Source organism: Netta rufina (genome assembly GCF_964035555.1).
Source record: "Netta rufina genome assembly, chromosome: 20".
NCBI classification, from domain to species: Eukaryota; Metazoa; Chordata; class Aves; order Anseriformes; family Anatidae; genus Netta; species Netta rufina.
This window is the reverse complement of record NC_140144.1, coordinates 8,379,800-8,397,441: the sequence shown is the minus strand read 5'-3', so window position 1 is coordinate 8,397,441 and position 17,642 is coordinate 8,379,800. Positions and strand designations below refer to the sequence as shown.

General features: G+C 54.2%; 2 protein-coding genes across 2 annotated transcripts; both read left to right on the top strand.

The window, feature by feature from the left end:
- Positions 1 to 638: 638 nt before the first annotated feature.
- On the top strand, positions 639 to 7,462 carry PRDM12 (PR/SET domain 12; the record flags this gene model as incomplete). The annotated part of the gene is made up of 5 exons (XM_084299103.1): positions 639 to 852; positions 1,677 to 1,867; positions 2,672 to 2,827; positions 5,951 to 6,062; positions 7,080 to 7,462. The coding sequence occupies 5 exons, from the start codon at positions 639 to 641 to the stop codon at positions 7,460 to 7,462; spliced, it is 1,056 nt and encodes a 351-aa protein (XP_084155229.1).
- A 2,218-nt stretch (positions 7,463 to 9,680) lies between these two features.
- Positions 9,681 to 14,494, top strand: EXOSC2 (exosome component 2). The gene is made up of 9 exons (XM_084299296.1): positions 9,681 to 9,811; positions 9,891 to 9,992; positions 10,108 to 10,153; positions 10,555 to 10,644; positions 10,986 to 11,051; positions 11,218 to 11,286; positions 12,412 to 12,588; positions 12,791 to 12,919; positions 13,720 to 14,494. The coding sequence occupies exons 1-9, from the start codon at positions 9,687 to 9,689 to the stop codon at positions 13,798 to 13,800; spliced, it is 885 nt and encodes a 294-aa protein (XP_084155422.1). The 5' UTR covers positions 9,681 to 9,686; the 3' UTR covers positions 13,801 to 14,494.
- Positions 14,495 to 17,642: the final 3,148 nt, after the last annotated feature.

The window sequence follows — 17,642 nt, the reverse complement described above, 5'->3', positions numbered from 1 at the left end:
TCTGGGGGCATCGGGGGCGAGGATTTCGTTGTGTGGAGCCGCGGCCCCAAAACACCGAGTTTTGCGCGTAAAACGAGCGCCGGCAGCGGCTGGGAGCAGCCGGGGCCGAACCGGAGTGAGCAGAACCGAATCGAGCCGTGCCCGACGGCGAGGTCCGGTCCTGCTCCCGGCTTTTGGGGGGCAATCCGGAGTGTGTGTGTGTGTGTGTGTACGTGTGTATGGGTGCGTACGTGTGTGTGGGGGGGTATAGGGCTGTGTATGGGCGCATAGGGGGGTGCATCTGTGCGCACACGTGTGTGTCCGTGTGTCTGCGTGTGCGTGTATGAATTGATACGTGTGTGCATTGTATGTGGGGGTGTGTGAGCGTGTCCGTGTGTGTGTGTGAGCGTGTCCGTGTGTATCTGTGTGTGTGTGTGAGTGTGTGAGCGCCGTGTCCCTCCCTCCAGCCACCCCACCCCCGGGGAGGGGAGGGCTGGAGGGGAGGGGGGCTCCGACGGCTCGCCTCGCTCCGGCAGCCCCAGTCTCTCCGGCAAACGTCAGGGAGGTCATTAATAACCAATTAGGAGGGTCAATGAAGCTCATATATAGCCGGGCGGGAGCCGCCGAGCCGCACGGAGCCCGGCCGCCGCCTCGCCCCCATGATGGGCTCGGTGCTGCCCGCCGAAGCCCTGGTGCTCAAACCCGGGCTGAAGCCGCAGGGGCTGGCCCTGGCCGAGGTGATCACGTCGGACATCCTGCACAGCTTCCTCTACGGCCGCTGGAGGAACGTGCTGGGCGAGCAGCTCTTCGAGGAGAAGAGCGGCCCCAAAACCGCTTTCACGGCCGAGGTCCTGGCTCAGTCCTTCTCCGGAGGTGAGTGCCTGGCCGCCGCCGCCGCCGCCGCCGTCGGGGCTTCGCCGCCGGCCGCTTTTTGACTCGGGTTTGACCCGAGAAAGTTCCCACCTCGGCCGTGGGGCTGAGAAGGGGCAGGGGAGGGGGTCGGGGCCGCTGCTTTCCCCCGAGCCGCCCCCGGCCGCATTCAGGGCCCCGCACAATGTCTTTTCTCTCGTCCCGGCTCCCTTTTCTCCCCCCCCACCTCCCTCTCGGATTTCTGTTCCTCTCTTAATTTACCGTGAAGGCTAATTCCATTTCCATTCACGATATGTCAACCATCTCATCTCCCCATTTTGTAAGAGGAATTCCTGGGCCCTTTTAAACAAGCCCCCGCGCCATTCAGGCACAATGTACCGCTACAGCATTCCTAAAGGACTAATGAATTTAGAATTAGCAATTTCTTTCTACTTGAGTTTAATGAATGCAGATCACTTTAACGGCATGACAAATTGCTGGATGGGCCGAAATAGACACCATTTAACCCCCTTTCTCAGCCCCGCTCCCTCGCCCGGCCCGGGCCGCTATTCCCAGGTACCGGCTCAATGCCCTGGAGGGGAACCTTGTAGCGCTTTGTAGGAACCCTCCCGGCCCTTTAAAAGCCCCACGGCCCCGGCACAAAGCAGCGCTTTGGGGGTGCCAGCCCGGGGTCTCCGCGCCCCCTTCCCCGGCCCCGGCTCGGGGACAGCGCAGCCGGGCTCGGGGTGGGGGGAGCGCGGCGGGGATGGGGGGACCCCGGGGCGCTTTGGGGTGCGGGGGGAGGCAGCGGCCGGTCCCTCATCGACCCCTCTCGCCGCCGTCCTCAGAGGTGCAGAAGCTGTCCAGCCTGGTGCTGCCGTCGGAGGTGATCATCGCGCAGAGCTCCATCCCCGGCGAAGGGCTCGGCATCTTCTCCAAGACGTGGATCAAGGCGGGCACGGAGATGGGGCCCTTCACGGGCAGGGTCATCTCGCCCGAGCACGTGGACCTGTGCAAGAACAACAACCTCATGTGGGAGGTAACGGCCCCCCGGGGGGGCTTTGTCCTCAGCTCGGCGTGCCTCAGTTTCCCCCGGCTCTCCCCAGGGCAGGCTGCTTTAGGAGACCCGTGGGGCTGCAGGTGGGTGCGAGGCTCCCGCAGCCCGCCCTCGGAGCATCCCCAAGCCCCCGTTGCTCCTGTCGCACGCTGCGGGGTCACATCCTGCCCTGCCCTGCCCCGTTTGGGGTGAAACGCCCGGCTGGAGGCTCCCCGCAGTGTGCACCGTGGGTGAAACCGGCTCTGCCCATCCCCTGCTTTGTCCCAGCCCCGGTGTTTTTACTCCAAGGGTTTTGGGGTGATCCGAGCTGCCAGGACATCACTGTTAGCAGAAAGGGTTTTGCTCAGTGTTTTGGTTTCACCGAGTACCAGGTTTGCACCGATGATTATTATTATTTCATGCAGAGTAGAAGCTCGCCTCGCATTTTTTGCCACCCCACAAGGCATCCTCCCGCAGGGCCAGCTCCGGCAGGGACCCCGTTCCCCCCGAGGTGGTGGCAGGGTGCTGAGCAGCCCCATTGGTGCTGGGCTCCACTGAGAAGGGGGCACTGAGGCAGGGAGCCGGGCAGAGAATCAGCCGTGCCCACCCAGCACCACGATCAGGAAGGGTCCGGGCACCTCCTGTCCGGAGGCAGCAGCTCCTGGCTGCCTGCAGGGTCTCAGCCCCGAGGCCGTGCTGCTCTGGGGCTTGTCCCCAGCCGGGGACGCGATCCCAGAGCATCCCCCAGCGCCGCGATCCCCGTGTGGAGGGGCTTGGACCACCGAGCGCTGTGTGTCCCCCCCCCAGGTCTTCAACGAGGACGGCACCGTGCGGTACTTCATCGATGCCAGCCAGGAGGACCACCGCAGCTGGATGACCTACATCAAATGTGCCCGGAACGAGCAGGAGCAGAACCTGGAGGTGGTGCAGATCGGGAACAGCATCTTCTACAAGGCCATCGAGGTACACGGGGTCGGGAGGCAACGGGGAGCTGGGAAGCCACCTTTGCGGGTCCCTTTCCTTGTCTGTGGGGCTGCTGCTGGAGCACCCGTGGGAGCGCAGGGCACCCAGACCTGTGGGGAAATGTCATTGTGCGGGCTTCAGGGAGGCAGGGAAGCACCCTTCTCTTCTCTGTTCCCTTCTGGTGGGCTCATGGGGTGAGGTGTGCTGAGCACGGGGAGAGCAAACGCTGCCCAAGCTCGTTTTGGGGCATAAAATGTGAAAAGAGCTGCGATTCTGGCTCAGCCGGGGCTTTGGGCAGGAGCAGGGTTTTGATGCTGTCTTGAAAAATGGGATTTTTGTGCATGCAGAACCTGCTTCAGTGCAGCAGGGAAAAGTCTGGGGGTTCTGTGAGTGCCCGGAGCCGGGTGCTGGCTGCGCTTGGCTCCGCAGCTTTCACCCGGGGGTCACAGCAGCTCCGGGTGCAAATGGAGCAGGAGGAGGACGGGGCTGTGGGATCCGGGCAGGGAGTGGCACCGCTACTGCTGCAGCCATGCCTCGGGCATCCTGCGGTGGGCACCGGCCTCATCCTGCCCAGCTCATCCTCACGCTCCTGTACAATGTGCGGGCAGGTGCTGGGTCCCGGGGACACCCCAGGGTGCAGGGTGAAAGCTGCGGGTGCTGGGATGGAGGCGAGCGCCTGGCTACCACAGCAGCATCGTCCCCGCGCCCATACATGCCAGCAGCACCATGGTGGGCACCAGCCCTGCTTGTGCGCAACATCCCCATAAAATGACCCTATTGCAGGAGGAGCTCGGGGAGATGTCAGCGGGCAGCTACCCGGGTTTAGAGCGGCGCGAGGGGACAGCTCCTGCTGCTGCGGGGAGAGGGAGCGTGGCTGGGGAGAGCGCGAGCGCCCGCGGGCACCGTAGGCAAGGGCAGCTCCCCCGATCCTTTGGGCTCCTGCGGTGGCTGCCAGAGGAGCAGGAGGGCTGTGGGGCAGGACCACGGCCAGTCCTGCACTGAGCCAGCACCAGGGTTTGGGATCGGTGCAGTGGGATGGGGAAGGTGAGTAGTGGGGTGAGGGAAGAACAGCTCCGCTGCTGCTGCGGGAGGGTGCGTGTCTCACCGGGGTCTGCGAGCAGGAGCCCTGAGCACCTCCGTGCTGCTCTCCTCATCCTGGGGTTCCCTTTGCAGGCTTTAAGAGCTGATATTCTTGTGGGCAGCTGTGCCTGGCATGGTGTTAGCTTAACTGCTTTTTTTTTTTCATTAGATCATGCTGAGGGGTGTAGCTCGGGGTGCGGCTGTGTGTCAGCCCTTGCCGACTTCCCTGTACAGGGCAGTGGGGCAGGTGAGATGAGTATGGGTGGTGCGAGCAGAGGGTTATTGCACAGCGATATCAAATCCACGGGCTCGCTGCCCGTGGCTGGATCATTGGGCACTGGAGCAGAGGTGTTGAATTCCCTCAGCGCAGGCGGTGAAGTTGAGATGTGGAGAGCTGAACCCTGCGTGATGGGGACGTGGGCATGAGAGGTGCTCGTGCCTGGCTGTGGGGCCACAGGGAGGGGAAGGGGCTGGGGCTTTCTTGGTGAGGGAGTGGGGAAGGGGAGCACCGAGGGGCCGAGGAGCTGGGTGGCAGTTCGAGGGGCTGCTTCCTTCGCGGGCTCCCCGTTCCCACTGGTGCCTGGACAGCACACCCCTGCGGCCCCAAACCCCGCTGCCTGCTCCAACTCCTCGGGGTTTGTGCACCGAGAAGAAAAGAAAAAGTGGGAGAAGTTTGTCCTGTTGTGGCTCTCCCTGCTTGCTAATCCCCTAGCTCGGCGTCGCACAAACGCAGCGGCTCAGATGGGATCAAGGCCCCTGCCCTCGCAGCCTCGTGTCCCCCCTGGCACCCACCTCACCCCGCTGCAAACCCAGCACCGAGACCTCATCGGGGCAGGGCTGGTGAGCGTCGCCTGCTCCTGGTGGTGCCCTCGGCCAGCAGCAGGCACCTGCAAGGGCACCGTCACCCCACCAGCCCCGGTGGTTCCCCCACTTCCCAACCCAGCACCAGCAAGCCTTCCGGCCCCGCTGTGCCGGGACCCCAGCACGGTGACTCTTAGGATTCCTTTTCCACCTGCCTGCCAAAATATTGGGCTTACTGGGTGCCTTCCTCACCATCCAGCATTTGTATTTTCATGCGGTTTTGCTTGTTCCTGCCCTTACTCGCTGGTTTGCTTTTCCCATCCTCTTCCTCAGCAATTCCAAGATGGAAAGTACAATACAGGAAAATACAGGAAAATAGGGTGAGGGCCTTGAGCTTTGCCCTTCTATCTGAAGGCCACGAGGTTCTTCGGGGGTAATTTAAATTGTTTTGGGTTGTGTGCATGCGGATGAGCTGCTGGCGTGTGCAGCAGCAGACCATGCACATATACTTTATCCTTCCAGCAATATTTTATTCATTTATATTAAAAATAATTAACTTTCTGTTAAGAGAAAATGATGCAGAGAAACAGCACGAATTTGGGAGGGGAAGCAGTATCGGCTTCTCCTCCTCAGCCTCTCACCCTGCAGCCCCAGTGAGGTTCTTACGCAGAGGGAGGCTTAAGGATATGGAACCCGATTGCCACTGCTTCCCGGTGCTTCAAATGAGGCACATTTTCAGTGCTCTGGTGATCTTAGATCTGCGTTTCGTGGAAATGATGCTTTTCTTGAATCACTCTGCGTATCGAAAGCCGACCTCTGCAACAGCGGGCTGTTTCTAAATCAGTTTCTCAGCACTAGGAACCTGCAAGGGAAAAAAATACAATTTTTTTAGGGTTATTTGTTATTGGTGCTGCCTTGTGGATTTGCTCTGGTGTGAGCGCATCCGTGCTCCCAGCCACGGCTGCTTTGCGTGGTGAGGTTGGGTGCCGTTTGCTGGCTGCTCGCTCCAGGGAACAGAGCCATTTCTCCGTGCTGCTGCACCCTCACCTCCCTGAGCTGCAGGGACCCACAGGGGCTGTGCTCTGTCCCTGCCAGGTCACCAATTGTCACCTTCCTCCCAGGACCTGATGGCAGCGGGATGTTTTAGGGGTGGGAGACGGCCAGCGGGGTCCGCAGCGACCGGCAGAGGATGCAGGTCGAGCTGCCCCATCCCGACAGCCCCGTCTGTTTGTCTGTCTTCAGATGATTCCTCCAGATCAGGAGCTGCTGGTCTGGTACGGGAACTCCCACAACACCTTCCTGGGCATCCCGGGCGTGCCGGGGCTGGAAGAGGAGCAGAAGAAGAACAAGCATGGTGAGTAACATCGCGCACACACACGGGCACGGCATCCGTCTCGTTCTCTGCTCACCCCATCCCCAGCTCTGAGGGCAGGGGTGGGCGTGGGGCAAGGACCCCCTCAGCTCTCAGGGGACAAACACGGGGACCATGGAGGAGCACAGCACGCCCCGTGCTGGGCACACAACCCCACACAGCTCTCCCTAGCCCCACGATCTTCCTGGGAGAGGCTGATCTGCCTCGGCTGTAATGCAGCGCCCGTCCCCCCCAGGACAGAGCCATGCAACTGGGGCAGGTCCCTGGGATTTGGGGACCCTCTCCGTGCCGACTTGTCCCTGGCTGGTGCTGGTGCTGCGACCAGCGACTGCTGGGCAGGGAGGAAGGAGCTCTGACGCACTGCGAGAGGCTGGGATGCAGTCATTTATTTTTCTGCTCTGCTTTTAGCAGCACAAACTGTTTTTTTACCCAAATCGCCAGCACAGGCTTTTCCTTCCCTGGGCTTTCACTCTGCCTGTTTCAGTGGTTCCCCAGGGTGCTCATTTATGGGTAGGCAGTGGATCCTTTTGGGGTGCTGGGCTCGGAGCCGAGCCCCTCCGTGCTCCCTGCTCTGTGTGAGCAGGGTCAGAGCCCAGCAGGGCACGGGGTGAAACTGGGACTGAAGCAGGTCGCTGCTGGCAGCTCCCCGTCACCCTCCCGTCACCCCTGCTCTCTGCTCCTGGCTGCTTTGGCCACGTAGGTGCAGGAGAAATGAGAGGTAGCCAAAGGAAGGGGAAAGCGCATCCCGTGTGAAATCCTTTCTGCAGGGGAGACGGGTCAGCCTGAGCATCCCCCTCCCCTTAATTGGGGTCAGCCTGCTCCCAGCTCTGTCCCCATCCCAAATCCACAAACACCAGCCTGCGGGCACCCACAGCAGGCAGGGGAGAGCCAGCGAGGGCGCACGGGGAGGTGATTTAGGGCAGCCAGCGCCGTGGGCAACTCGGGAATGGGGGTGAGCCCGAGAGGGCAGCGCCTGACCACTGCATCTGTCGTCCCCAGAGGATTTCCACGCGGTGGAGACGGGGGCCAGCACCACGGGGCGCATGCGCTGCGTCATCTGCCACCGCGGCTTCAACTCCCGCAGCAACCTGCGCTCCCACATGCGCATCCACACCCTGGACAAGCCCTTCGTGTGCCGCTTCTGCAACCGCCGCTTCAGCCAGTCCTCCACCCTCCGCAACCACGTCCGCTTGCACACCGGCGAGCGGCCCTACAAGTGCCAGGTTTGCCAAAGTGCCTACTCCCAGCTCGCCGGGCTGCGGGCGCACCAGAAAAGCGCCCGCCACCGGCCCCCCAACGCCTCCCTGCAGGCTCACTCCCCTGCCCTGCCCGTGCCCCATCCCGCCTCCCTGGCCCATCACATCCCCACCATGGTGCTGTGAGCCCCCGGCACGGCGGCGGGGGTTTTCGGAAAGCCGCTGCCAACGGGCAAAAGACTGGCGGTGAGACATGCAAGAAGTCGGGAGCCCTCGGCAGAGCTGGGGGGGGCAGAGGCAGGGCTGCTTTGCGTGGTGAGCTGCTTGAATTTAGGAGCATCGCTGGGTGTGTGGGGTGCTCCCCGAGGGTGAGCTGCTTGTCCCCGGGGCTGGCAGGGGGACAGGGGAGAGGGGATGGTGCCTCAACACACAGGGCACGGTGTCTGGTGGATTTGCTGGTGCACAACAGGAGGGCAGCCTCAAGGCCATGCCTGGATGAATCGCGCCTGGGTTTTACAGATAATTTGACAGAAAGAAAAAAACCTTCGTGCCCCCTTGTTACTGTCCCAGCAAGCGGCCAGCAGAGAGACGTGGCACGGCCCTGCTGGAGCCATCAGCTTTCTCTCTGCTGGCCCTTCCCAAGGGACAGATTTCCCTCCTGATTCAGCAAACAGCCGTGTTTCCCCCCGAGCTGCGTTCAGCCCCGCTGTCTGCCTTCCTCCAGCCCACGGTGATGGGGTTGGGGTGCCGTGGTGAAGGGGACAAGCCAAGGGACACCCCCAGCGCGATGTGCCCACCGGCAATGCCCAGCCACGGGCAGGTTTTGTGGGGTGCTGCTCCAGCATCGCTGCCCCTCGCTCCCTGCAGCCCCGAGGGAACATTTCGGGTTTCCTTCTGCTGCCCTCTGGGGACAGAAATCCCGTCCCTGGGCCAGCTCCGTCCCCAAGGACAGCTCTAAGCGCCCTCTGGAGTCCTGCCACATGCGAGAGGAGCCGTGTATCATAAGGCTTGAAAGAAGGTATTCTAATATTAATTATAAGTCTAAGGTGTATAAAGTTCTCACAAACCGTGTTTTACTTCCGAAAAAAAAAAAAAAAGAAAACAGAAAAAGAAAAAATCTGTCACTTTAACTTTGTAAATATTTATGTAAAACATTATTTACAAAACTTTGATATTATATATTATTTGATTGTATATGTACACAGTGTAAATACATTTGTACCTCTCTCTTGTATTCTAAATAAAAATTACTTGGAACATTTATCATTTAGAAGATGGATAGTTTTGAGGGCTTTATTTTTGCTCCATGCTGGGTGGAAGAATGTAGTGGGCAGGAAGAGTTAGTTTCAAATAACGTCAGGCAAGTAAGTGGCAAAAAAGATGTAGCACTGGGTGTTAGACCAGGCTCTGAGAAGAGGAAACATCGGCTCAGGGAAACAAAAACCCTTCTGCAGGTTGAAAGAGAAGGGATGCGTTCACGCTAGTACCAGATGGGGTGGCACTAGTTGGGCTGGTACCTGCCTGCCTCCACTTTACAGTCTGTTTGGAAGAAAAACTGTTGATATCTTTTAGTATCTTCTCTGAAATGATAGTCATATTTCAGCTGATAGAGGCTACAGTTGCAAGCCTTGCTTGAAATATTTGATTTTGGTCCTGAGGAAGCGAAGCATTCAGGGAAGGTCAGCCCTGGCTCCTCTGTATTTTCTCAGCAGCTCTGAGACTCTAACTGGCGTTTGAAGGAAATGCGTAAAACTTCCACACAATTGTGTTATTTAATGCTAGAGCAGCTCTGCTAAGGGTGAATCCTTCAGCCCTCGTTTAAGCCAAGGCTTTCTCTTGGGGGCCAGCAGTGCCGTGTAACGGGGTCAGTGCTCAGCACCTCCACACCCTGGTGTGAGGAGCTGTTCCTGGCGCCTTTATTTCACCTTGGGAGACGATAACAGCATCATCTCTGAAAAAAATGGGAAATAATTTGCATGTACACACACACATAAGCAGAAATTAAGAGCCTGGGGGCCCTGCTCTCCCTCAGGTTGAACGTTTTGTTACAGCGCTGAGGGGCTGGGGTCGGGGGGCTCCATGCCGGGGCTGCCCCCCCCCCGCTTCAGCACCTCAGAGGCCTGGCACAGCGGTGAAGGCGCCCTGCCCGCACTAAACATGGCCGCCTTCTCCCCTTCGATCCCAACGCAGTGAAGCCCCCGCCTCCCGGTCGTGCCAGCAACCAAAATGGCCGCCCGGCACGAAGGCGGCGCCACACCTGACGCTACCCACCCACCCCCCCTTCACGGCGGCCCTCACTCAAGATGGCGGCGCCCACGCCTCAGGCGCGCCGCTTTCTGCCAGCAGCCAAGATGGCGGCCGGAAGGCGCGTGTGGAAGGGGGAGCCGGAGTCCCGCTGCCCGTCCCCAAGATGGCGGCGGTCGCCATGAGGCTGCCGGTGGCCCGCAAGGCGGTGGCGCCGAGCGGGTCGCGGGGCGAAGAGAAGCACCTGGTGGCGCCGGGGGACACCATCACCACAGACACGGGCTACATGAGGTGTGGAGGCGGGGGAAGCGGCGGGGAGGTGACCGGTAGCCGGTGCGGGGCTGTCTTCAGGTGCCTGTTCCCTCCACAGGGGCCATGGCACCTACGTGGATGAGGAGAAGCTGATCGCCTCGGTGGCCGGTGCTGTGGAGAGGGTGAACAAGCTGGTGTGCGTCAAGGCGCTGAAGACCAGGTGAGCGCCTCAGTCTCGGCTACGGCGTGGGTGGTGCGGGAGGCAAGGTGTGGGTGGTTGCTGTGGGGAAAGATGGGATTAATAATGAATAAACTGCTGTCTGTGCCCCCGCCAGGTACAACGGCGAAGTCGGCGACATCGTGGTTGGGAGGATCACGGAGGTAAAACCTGCAGGCACGGTTTTAGGGGGCTCCTAAAAGCGTGCTGCTGTCTGGGCGTTGTGGTGCCTGGTGCTGCGGGACAGCTGAGTGCTGCAGGGTTGGATGTGATGCTCCTACAGTCTAAAAAGAACTGAATAAAACCCATACTGAGAACAGAGAAGAATATATTTGGTTACAGAAGCACTGTTAGCATGTGTTTTTTCAAAAAGGTGAAGCTAAAAGTAGGCTGCGGTGCTGTCTCAATTCCTGCTTGTCTCAGTGCTGGTGGAAGCACTTGTGCAGGCCCTGGGGTGGGATGTCGTGGTCACGTCGCTGCTCGTAGCCTTTCAGTGTGAAGCTGTCAGGCACTGAAGACCTTTCTAATTTTCTGAGTGTACAGCAATAGAACTTTTCTTTTCCAGGTTCAGCAGAAACGATGGAAAGTGGAAACCAATTCCAGGCTAGATTCAGTCTTGTTGCTGTCGTCTATGAATTTACCTGGTGGGGAACTGGTGAGTGCAGTTTGTGCAGAGATGTGCCAGAGCCCTGTCTTCTTCTGTTTTCACAGCAGAAAGCTCTGGAGCCCTTCCCACAGTTAGCACATGAGTAGTGTTGTTTTTTTTGTGCCTGCAGGAGAGTCTGCAGTGCTCTAATAAACTTCAACTTTTAGGGTTATTTGGACGTAAACACTTCCATGATTTAAAGGTGTGCTGACCAGTTTACCTGAGTTCCCTTGGTGACCAGATTGCGTTTTTCACAGCATCCTAAAGAGATGGTCCCCCCTAGCATAGGTATTAATTAACGTTTGCTAATTCTGAGTGCTGTGTAACTTTTCTGTCATTGTTCTTTTCAGAGAAGGAGATCGGCAGAAGACGAGCTTGCAATGAGGGACTATCTGCAGGAAGGGGACCTCATCAGTGTATCCTTGCACTGCTTGCACTCAAACAGAAGAGTCAGGGGGCACAGGGGGAACAGCTAGACCTCGGCCAGCCTGGCTGACACGGAGAGCTCTCTGCTGTGGGCAGCCAGTTGCTCTTGGCACTGAGCAGCAGTAGGGAGCTTGTTTCCTTGACTGATCCTGACAGGCAGAGGTCCAGTCTGTGTTCTCTGATGGGGCTGTATCGCTGCACACCCGGAGTCTGAAATACGGGAAGGTAAGTTGCTCAAAAGCACTTGGTCTTGGCCTAATTTTGTTCAATTTGGCTTTGAAGAGTTTACCAAACGGCATAACTGGCTGGAATTGGCAGCAGTTCAGAGCTTTTTATCTGATGGCATCTGCTTGCTACAAAAAGAGGGGTATGAGAAGGGCGGAAAAAAGAGATCTCCCTTTGGGGAGAGCTCTGGTGAAGGGCACCATTTAGCATATCAGAGAGTTATAGCTAGGCTAGTGGTCCTGTGTTAGAAGGCCAGGCCTTTCTTAAATGTAACACAACTCTATCCACGTCAGTAGAATTTATTTGATTTATATCAAGGTAACGATATAGGCCAAAGCACAATTTGGACTTTTGGGGAGATATTTAAGAAAAGCTGGAGAAGAACAAGGTGTTATAACCCATTTGTGCAGGTTAGGAAGAGGCTTAGCTCCCACGCTGGAGCACAAGGCAGAGTTCCCCAATGCAGAGAGCGCGCGCTTTGAGCTGCTGCTGTCACTGTTACGGCTTGTGAGTCCTGTTTCCCCCACTAGCTGCTTGGGAGCTGAAACCCAGGGAGAAAAATCTTCTGGCTCAAACTTCATCGTTCCTCTTCTGCAGGTCATTGCCCCTGTGACTTGTTTCTCACTCCAGGGCTCTATTTTAGGCTTTACGCAGTCGGCATTTATCTCTGGTTTGGCACATTGAAATAAGCCAAGGGGCCATTGGAGCGCAGGCTGCAGTCAGGATTACTAGACCGAGGGTATTAGCACTTAAAAGATGAAAGCAAAGTGTGCTTATTGCACAAAGGGTGAAGGACAGCGACTGGATTAAGAGGGAAAGTGTTCTTCTAAATTGGGCCTCTCAGTCCTCATTTTTCTGCAGGAATGGTTGATGTCTAGTTACGATCGAGATATTATTAACGTTTGTGCTAAGCACTTAGAGTATTCTTCATCTTCAAAGGACTGCACAGGCATTAGCTAATCCTCCCAGCACTCCCAGAGGCAGGCAGGTTTTATATTCACTGTTTCACAGGAAAGGATGTTAAAACTGGTCAGTTCTTAGCCCAAAAATGGAGTGCATGCCAGTGACTTGATGTTACTCGTGGTGGCTCGTGTCTCAGGCTGAGTATCGTGGTCTCTTCTGCAGCTTGGCCAGGGTGTGCTCGTTCAGGTCTCGCCCTCCCTTGTGAAACGCCAGAAGACTCACTTCCACGACTTGCCCTGTGGTGCATCCGTGATCCTCGGCAACAACGGTTTCATCTGGATCTACCCAACCACAGAGCAGAAAGATGAAGAGGCAGGGGGCTTCACCACCAACCTAGAGGTGAGAGGACACGGAGGATGACGAACCTTGTTCTACCAATGGTGCTTTGCTAGTTCAACGTGGTCCAAGAGGCACATCAATAACTTGAGGCTTTCAAGAAACAGGTTTTAGATCTGTGGCAAAACGTTTTTTACAGTAGGTTTGCATTATTTTCCTGTGTATTCTTTTTTTTTTTTTTTTTTTTTTGTCTGTCCTTCCTCAGCCAGTTCCCTTGTCTGACCGGGAGGTGATCTCACGGCTCCGAAACTGCATTGTGGCTCTGGCTACTCAGAAGATGATGCTCTTTGACACTAGCATCCTGTATTGCTATGAGGCATCCCTTTCTCATCAGGTACAGAAGCCAGTGTCGTATACTTTATTCTACACTCTGGGGAGGGATTGGAAAGGCTGCATCAGTTGTTGCTGAAGTTAGTAAGTTATGTGCTAGGGCTTTTTATCTTTCCAAAGGATTTTGTAGTGAGTGATAATACGAACTTCTCCCTTACACACGACATAAATTGCCTTGGGACATTTTCAGGAATAGTTTGAAGGGTTCTGGCTCTGGCAAAGCCCACCTATTCCTATAGAGAAATAGTTAATTTTTAGATACGTGTTGTTTATCTCTTGCTGGGTAGGATTATGGACCATCTGTGATCCCTGTGAAAACAGCATTGCATTAGAGTTTGCATGAGGCTAAGGTGCAGTTTGAGAACAAGTGGAAAAAGCAAGCATCGTGTATCATACAGAGCCTGGCCTTCTGTTTATAGCAATTCTGCACATGCTGACTGCTCCCTCAGTTTGAGCTCTTGCTGTTGCACACCTTTACTCCGTGAGTTTGTAGGTTCTGCCAGGACAGTCAGTAGCAGTTCTTCTGTCATAAATGGCTAAGATCTGAAGTGGCTTTTTCTTTCATCCACAGTGGCAGTACACGCAGCTAGATGGGGTGTTCTTTTGAACTCTACTTCTGGTTAAGATGTTTTTTCCCTTCCCAAATACTGGTTTATGGCTCCCAGTAAAGGTTGGGAGTTGTTAGTAGATTCTCCTTTGATTTCTTATGGTCTTTATATGAAATAGTAGGCTGGCAAAGTTAACTTGGAGTGCGATGGTAGTTGTTGTTCTTTGGTGCCAATGTTACTCTTCTTTCCACTCCAGATCAAGGATATTCTCAAACCAGAGGTGATGGAGGAGATTGTTCTGGAAACCCGGCAGAGGCTGTTGGATCTGGAGGGATAGTGTCAGAAGCGGTTATTTGAAGCCCCACCATGGCAGCTTTTGATCCTCAGTATTTTTTTTTTCAGTGTTTTAGTCCCAGGCATTCATTCCATACTTCAGAAATTACCAAAATTGCTCATTTTAACTCCTTGGATACCTCCTGAGCCCTTTTAGTACCATAGTACTAAACAGTACTGGAGTACAATAGCCTTTTAGTACAGCAGTACATATCTGACCTTTATGAAGACACAGATACAACGGGGACATACCTTGTTGCTGTGTCTAGTGCCCCTGAATTTGGTGTTGAACAATAGAGAGGAAGGGATGTGTTTTGTGATTGGTTTCTTCCTTCCCAAAGGCTTTTAAATTATTTTTAATTTTTCTTTATTGTAATGCAGATCTGCCAGTTTGTCCTTTTGACTTAGAGTTTTGCAGTCTCAAAGAAAGAAAATAAAAAGTACAAGTCCTTAGAGGAAAGGAGCGGCTAACCACATTGTGGGTTTAGATTTTCATGGTTTGTATGTCTCAAGGGTTTGAGACTGGACGTGGCTGTCCGCATGACCCAGGTAGCCATAGGCAAGCAGTGTCTTCTCAGTCTGTGTGCATCCTGCCAGTCCCTTTTATATGCCTGATGTGGCAAGCTCGTCCTCTGAAGAGGCTCTGTTACTGTTTTCTATTAAATATTTTGTATTTCAATAAATTTTTTTGAAACAGAGGTAGTTGTTCAGGAGCGTGTGCATTGGTTTATCCTCCTCCAGAATGAATTTGGTCTAACTAGAGAACTACAGTTGGCTTAAGTTTCCTTGTGCCAGGACACTTGGAATGGTTGCAGTGTCCTGGTGCCTCCCCTTCCACCGTTGCTCTTCATCCCTAAAACCAGAACTTGACCTTCATCATCAGCACGTCTTCCAGGCAGGGTAAGTGTGTGAGTAGATTGCCTGGCACTGTTCACAGTGGCTTTCTCTCAACATTGCTTCACTGCAAGATGCCGTGGAAAGGTGAGTTGTGCAGCTGTGTCAGGGCTGGGGGAGGCAGGGAGCCCAGCAAGACACTGGCCTGAGGGCCTTGGTTAGAGGTGGGCATGCTGAGCCAGATGTTGTCACTCGCCTTCCCTGTATAGAATGGACGTGATGCTTTTATTTTGATGTCCTGTCAGATCTCTGATGCTGTATTAGAACTGTTTGTTTTATATGTGTATTGTGTGTGTGTATAAACATATTTGTTTCGTATTAGAGCTGCTTGCACTACTATGTTACAGTTGTTAAAAAGGATGAAAAATCAAAAAGTCTACCCCAATTCCCCCTGAATCTAATCCTAATGTTTCAAGTTCTCATGCTTGCCTCAGGCAAAAGGAGAAAAAAAAATTGCTCGCTCTTTTCCTGGGAACAAGAAATATCCTTCCTCGCTTTTCATCTGGTGCAGACTGCTCTGCCTGTGGTCCAGAGTAAGCACTAGGTGGCAGCTTCAGATCATGTTTGTAGTAATCTTCAGCAGCTTTGCTTCATTTCTTTCCAAATAACAAGGGCTGGATCTCTGCCACCAGCGCTGCTACCTAAACACTTAGTAGAGCATTATGGAGCTCAGTGGCTAAGGACAAGCAAGGACATGGGTAATCCATTCTGCTGCTGCAAAACTCAAACGTTAGCCCTTGCTGCCTCTGTGAAATCGTACTTAAATTCCTAGGGCTGTGTCAGTGGAACATTCCATGCAAAATCCAGCAATTGGTTATTTCTGAGTTCTGCAAGGATTCCTTAGGAAATGTGAGAACAATTGCATCCTCAAGATGACTTGGGAAGGTTGAAGACTAAAGCCTGATGGTGGCATTTTCGGGTCTGTATATAAAGCTGCTACCAGCATTATCTGCATCAGCATGGATGCGAACAGCACAGAGAATGAAAGTTTCAGCAGTCTCTGCATCTTCCAATTAGAAAAATACCTTTTTTTTTTTCTTTTTTTTTTTTCTATCCCTCTGCTGTAGTGTAGCAGCTGTTTATCTTACTACTGTTTGGGGAGACGGGGGTTTCTGCTGTGAGGCATCTATGGGGATGTACAGGCAATGAGATGCTCTCAGAAAAGGGAACATCAGAAACTATTTTTGAAGGCTATTGAGTTATCTGTATTTCATCCAGTAGCACTCTTTTTGTCTCTGCTACTTAACTGTGTCAGGTAAAGGGCAAAAAAAGATGAAGAGACTGTACTGCACCACCTCCCAGAGAGATCTGATACCTGGAAATGGTTCTGCTGATCTCTTAGATGAACGCAAAATGTTCCTCTGTCCTTCAGCAACCTCTCTGCAGGCATCTAACAGGTCAGGAAGGATCTGGGGGTGGGTTAGGAGGCTCTTGAAAGCACCGTCAGTAATGTGGTAGAAGTGCTCTCAATTGTGGGCTGTCAGACCTGCAAGGTGAGACAGTGCCAGGTTCTGATAGCGTGAATCTCAGGAAAAGGGAGCTGGTGTCTCTGCAGCAAGATGTGCCTGCACAGATGAGTTCCCTTCTTTGTATGTTTTTCCTTATTTTTTTCTACACAGCAGCATCTTTTTAAAACTATGCTCCATGTCCAGGCTTCTCATGCTAATCCTGTCTTCCCAGCATGAACTTTGGCTGCTTATTCTCAATAAATGAATATTTAACCTGAGAAACAATGAGCTAGATCTAGACTGCTTCATCTGCACGCTGCAGCATTCCTGATATCTTGGCCTCGGGAATGTGTTAAACAGGGAAGGATGTGGGACTCATCCAGTTACGTGCTCCCAGATTCCTGACAGTTTTGTTTTTCAACCTATGAACAGGAGCACAAGCAGGAAAGGTTTGCTTATTGATCACTTCTGATCTGTGCGGGGAAATGGGGGTCCTGGCGTTTTTCTCCATGGCCACAAGAGGTCATTGCTGCTCTCTGCACATTCAGCCAGTGCCAAGCCCAGACCTAAATTCTGTGAGAAAGGTTCAACGAGGGGCTTGTTGGCAGATCCTGCAACCCCATCTAGTGTAGCTTCACAAGCCAGCAAGTGATTAGAGATGGGAGTGACAAACTGGCTGGGGAGGGATAAGCTTCCTAAGCAGTTTCAAAGGTGTCTGATAGAAGGACGTGCCCAGCAGCCATTTGCTGATGATTTGACTGAATCCTTGTGGCTTTTCTCTTCGATAAATATTGAGAGCTATTGACCAGTGCTCATCCACCTCTCTAGCGATGGGATGTGCTGCCAGAGCTCACAGTTTCCATGCAGAGACTTCAGGTACTAATCATGACCCACAGTATGGCAGATGCCTCTTCTACGTTGCCCACCGGAGATGAGTGGGGAGTTGAGGGGACTGGGGGAGGTTTGGCAAACAGGACTGGGGAAGCCAGGGCCCCTCTGCATAGGCAGGTCGAGCTGTATAGATGCCTCTGAAATGGGAAGTGCTCAAGATGTAAAGGAGGACTCCAGCAAAAGCAGCATCCTCTTGCGTTCTTTAAATAGCCTGCGGGATTTTGCTAGGCAGCTAAGAAGGAGGGATGAAAAAGAAGAAGCTATGGTTTCTGTGGTTTAGGAACAAAACCATAGCTGAAACGGGTGGGAAAAATTAACATACACAGAATGCTCACATACGCACTAAATCAGCTTAGACCAATTCGATTTTTGGTCACTGCTGTCTGCCAGCATCGAGCCTGTTTATAAACCAGCCACAGCCCCTGCCTGTGCTGCCTATTCCAGGGCTGATACATAGCACAGATGTGCTTGCAAGTGGAGCTAGTAAATAGTTCCCTCGCTGGTGAGTGTTGCCTGCAGAAACGAGAGCACAAATCACTCATCTGTAGAAATAAATTTCCTGTTTCTTGGTGCTAGTGTTGATTCATGAACTAATATGAAGAACGGCAACCCC

What these genes read in the sequence shown, in the direction of transcription:
- EXOSC2 (XM_084299296.1), top strand. Translation starts at nt 9,687, where the DNA reads ATGGCGGCGGTCGCCATGAGGCTGCCGGTGGCCCGCAAGGCGGTGGCG. An exon ending in TGGTTGGGAGGATCACGGAG is followed by an intron (nt 10,154 to 10,554) that starts GTAAAACCTGCA and finishes TTTCTTTTCCAG; the next exon opens with GTTCAGCAGAAACGATGGAA. An exon ending in GGAGTCTGAAATACGGGAAG is followed by an intron (nt 11,287 to 12,411) that starts GTAAGTTGCTCA and finishes TCTCTTCTGCAG; the next exon opens with CTTGGCCAGGGTGTGCTCGT.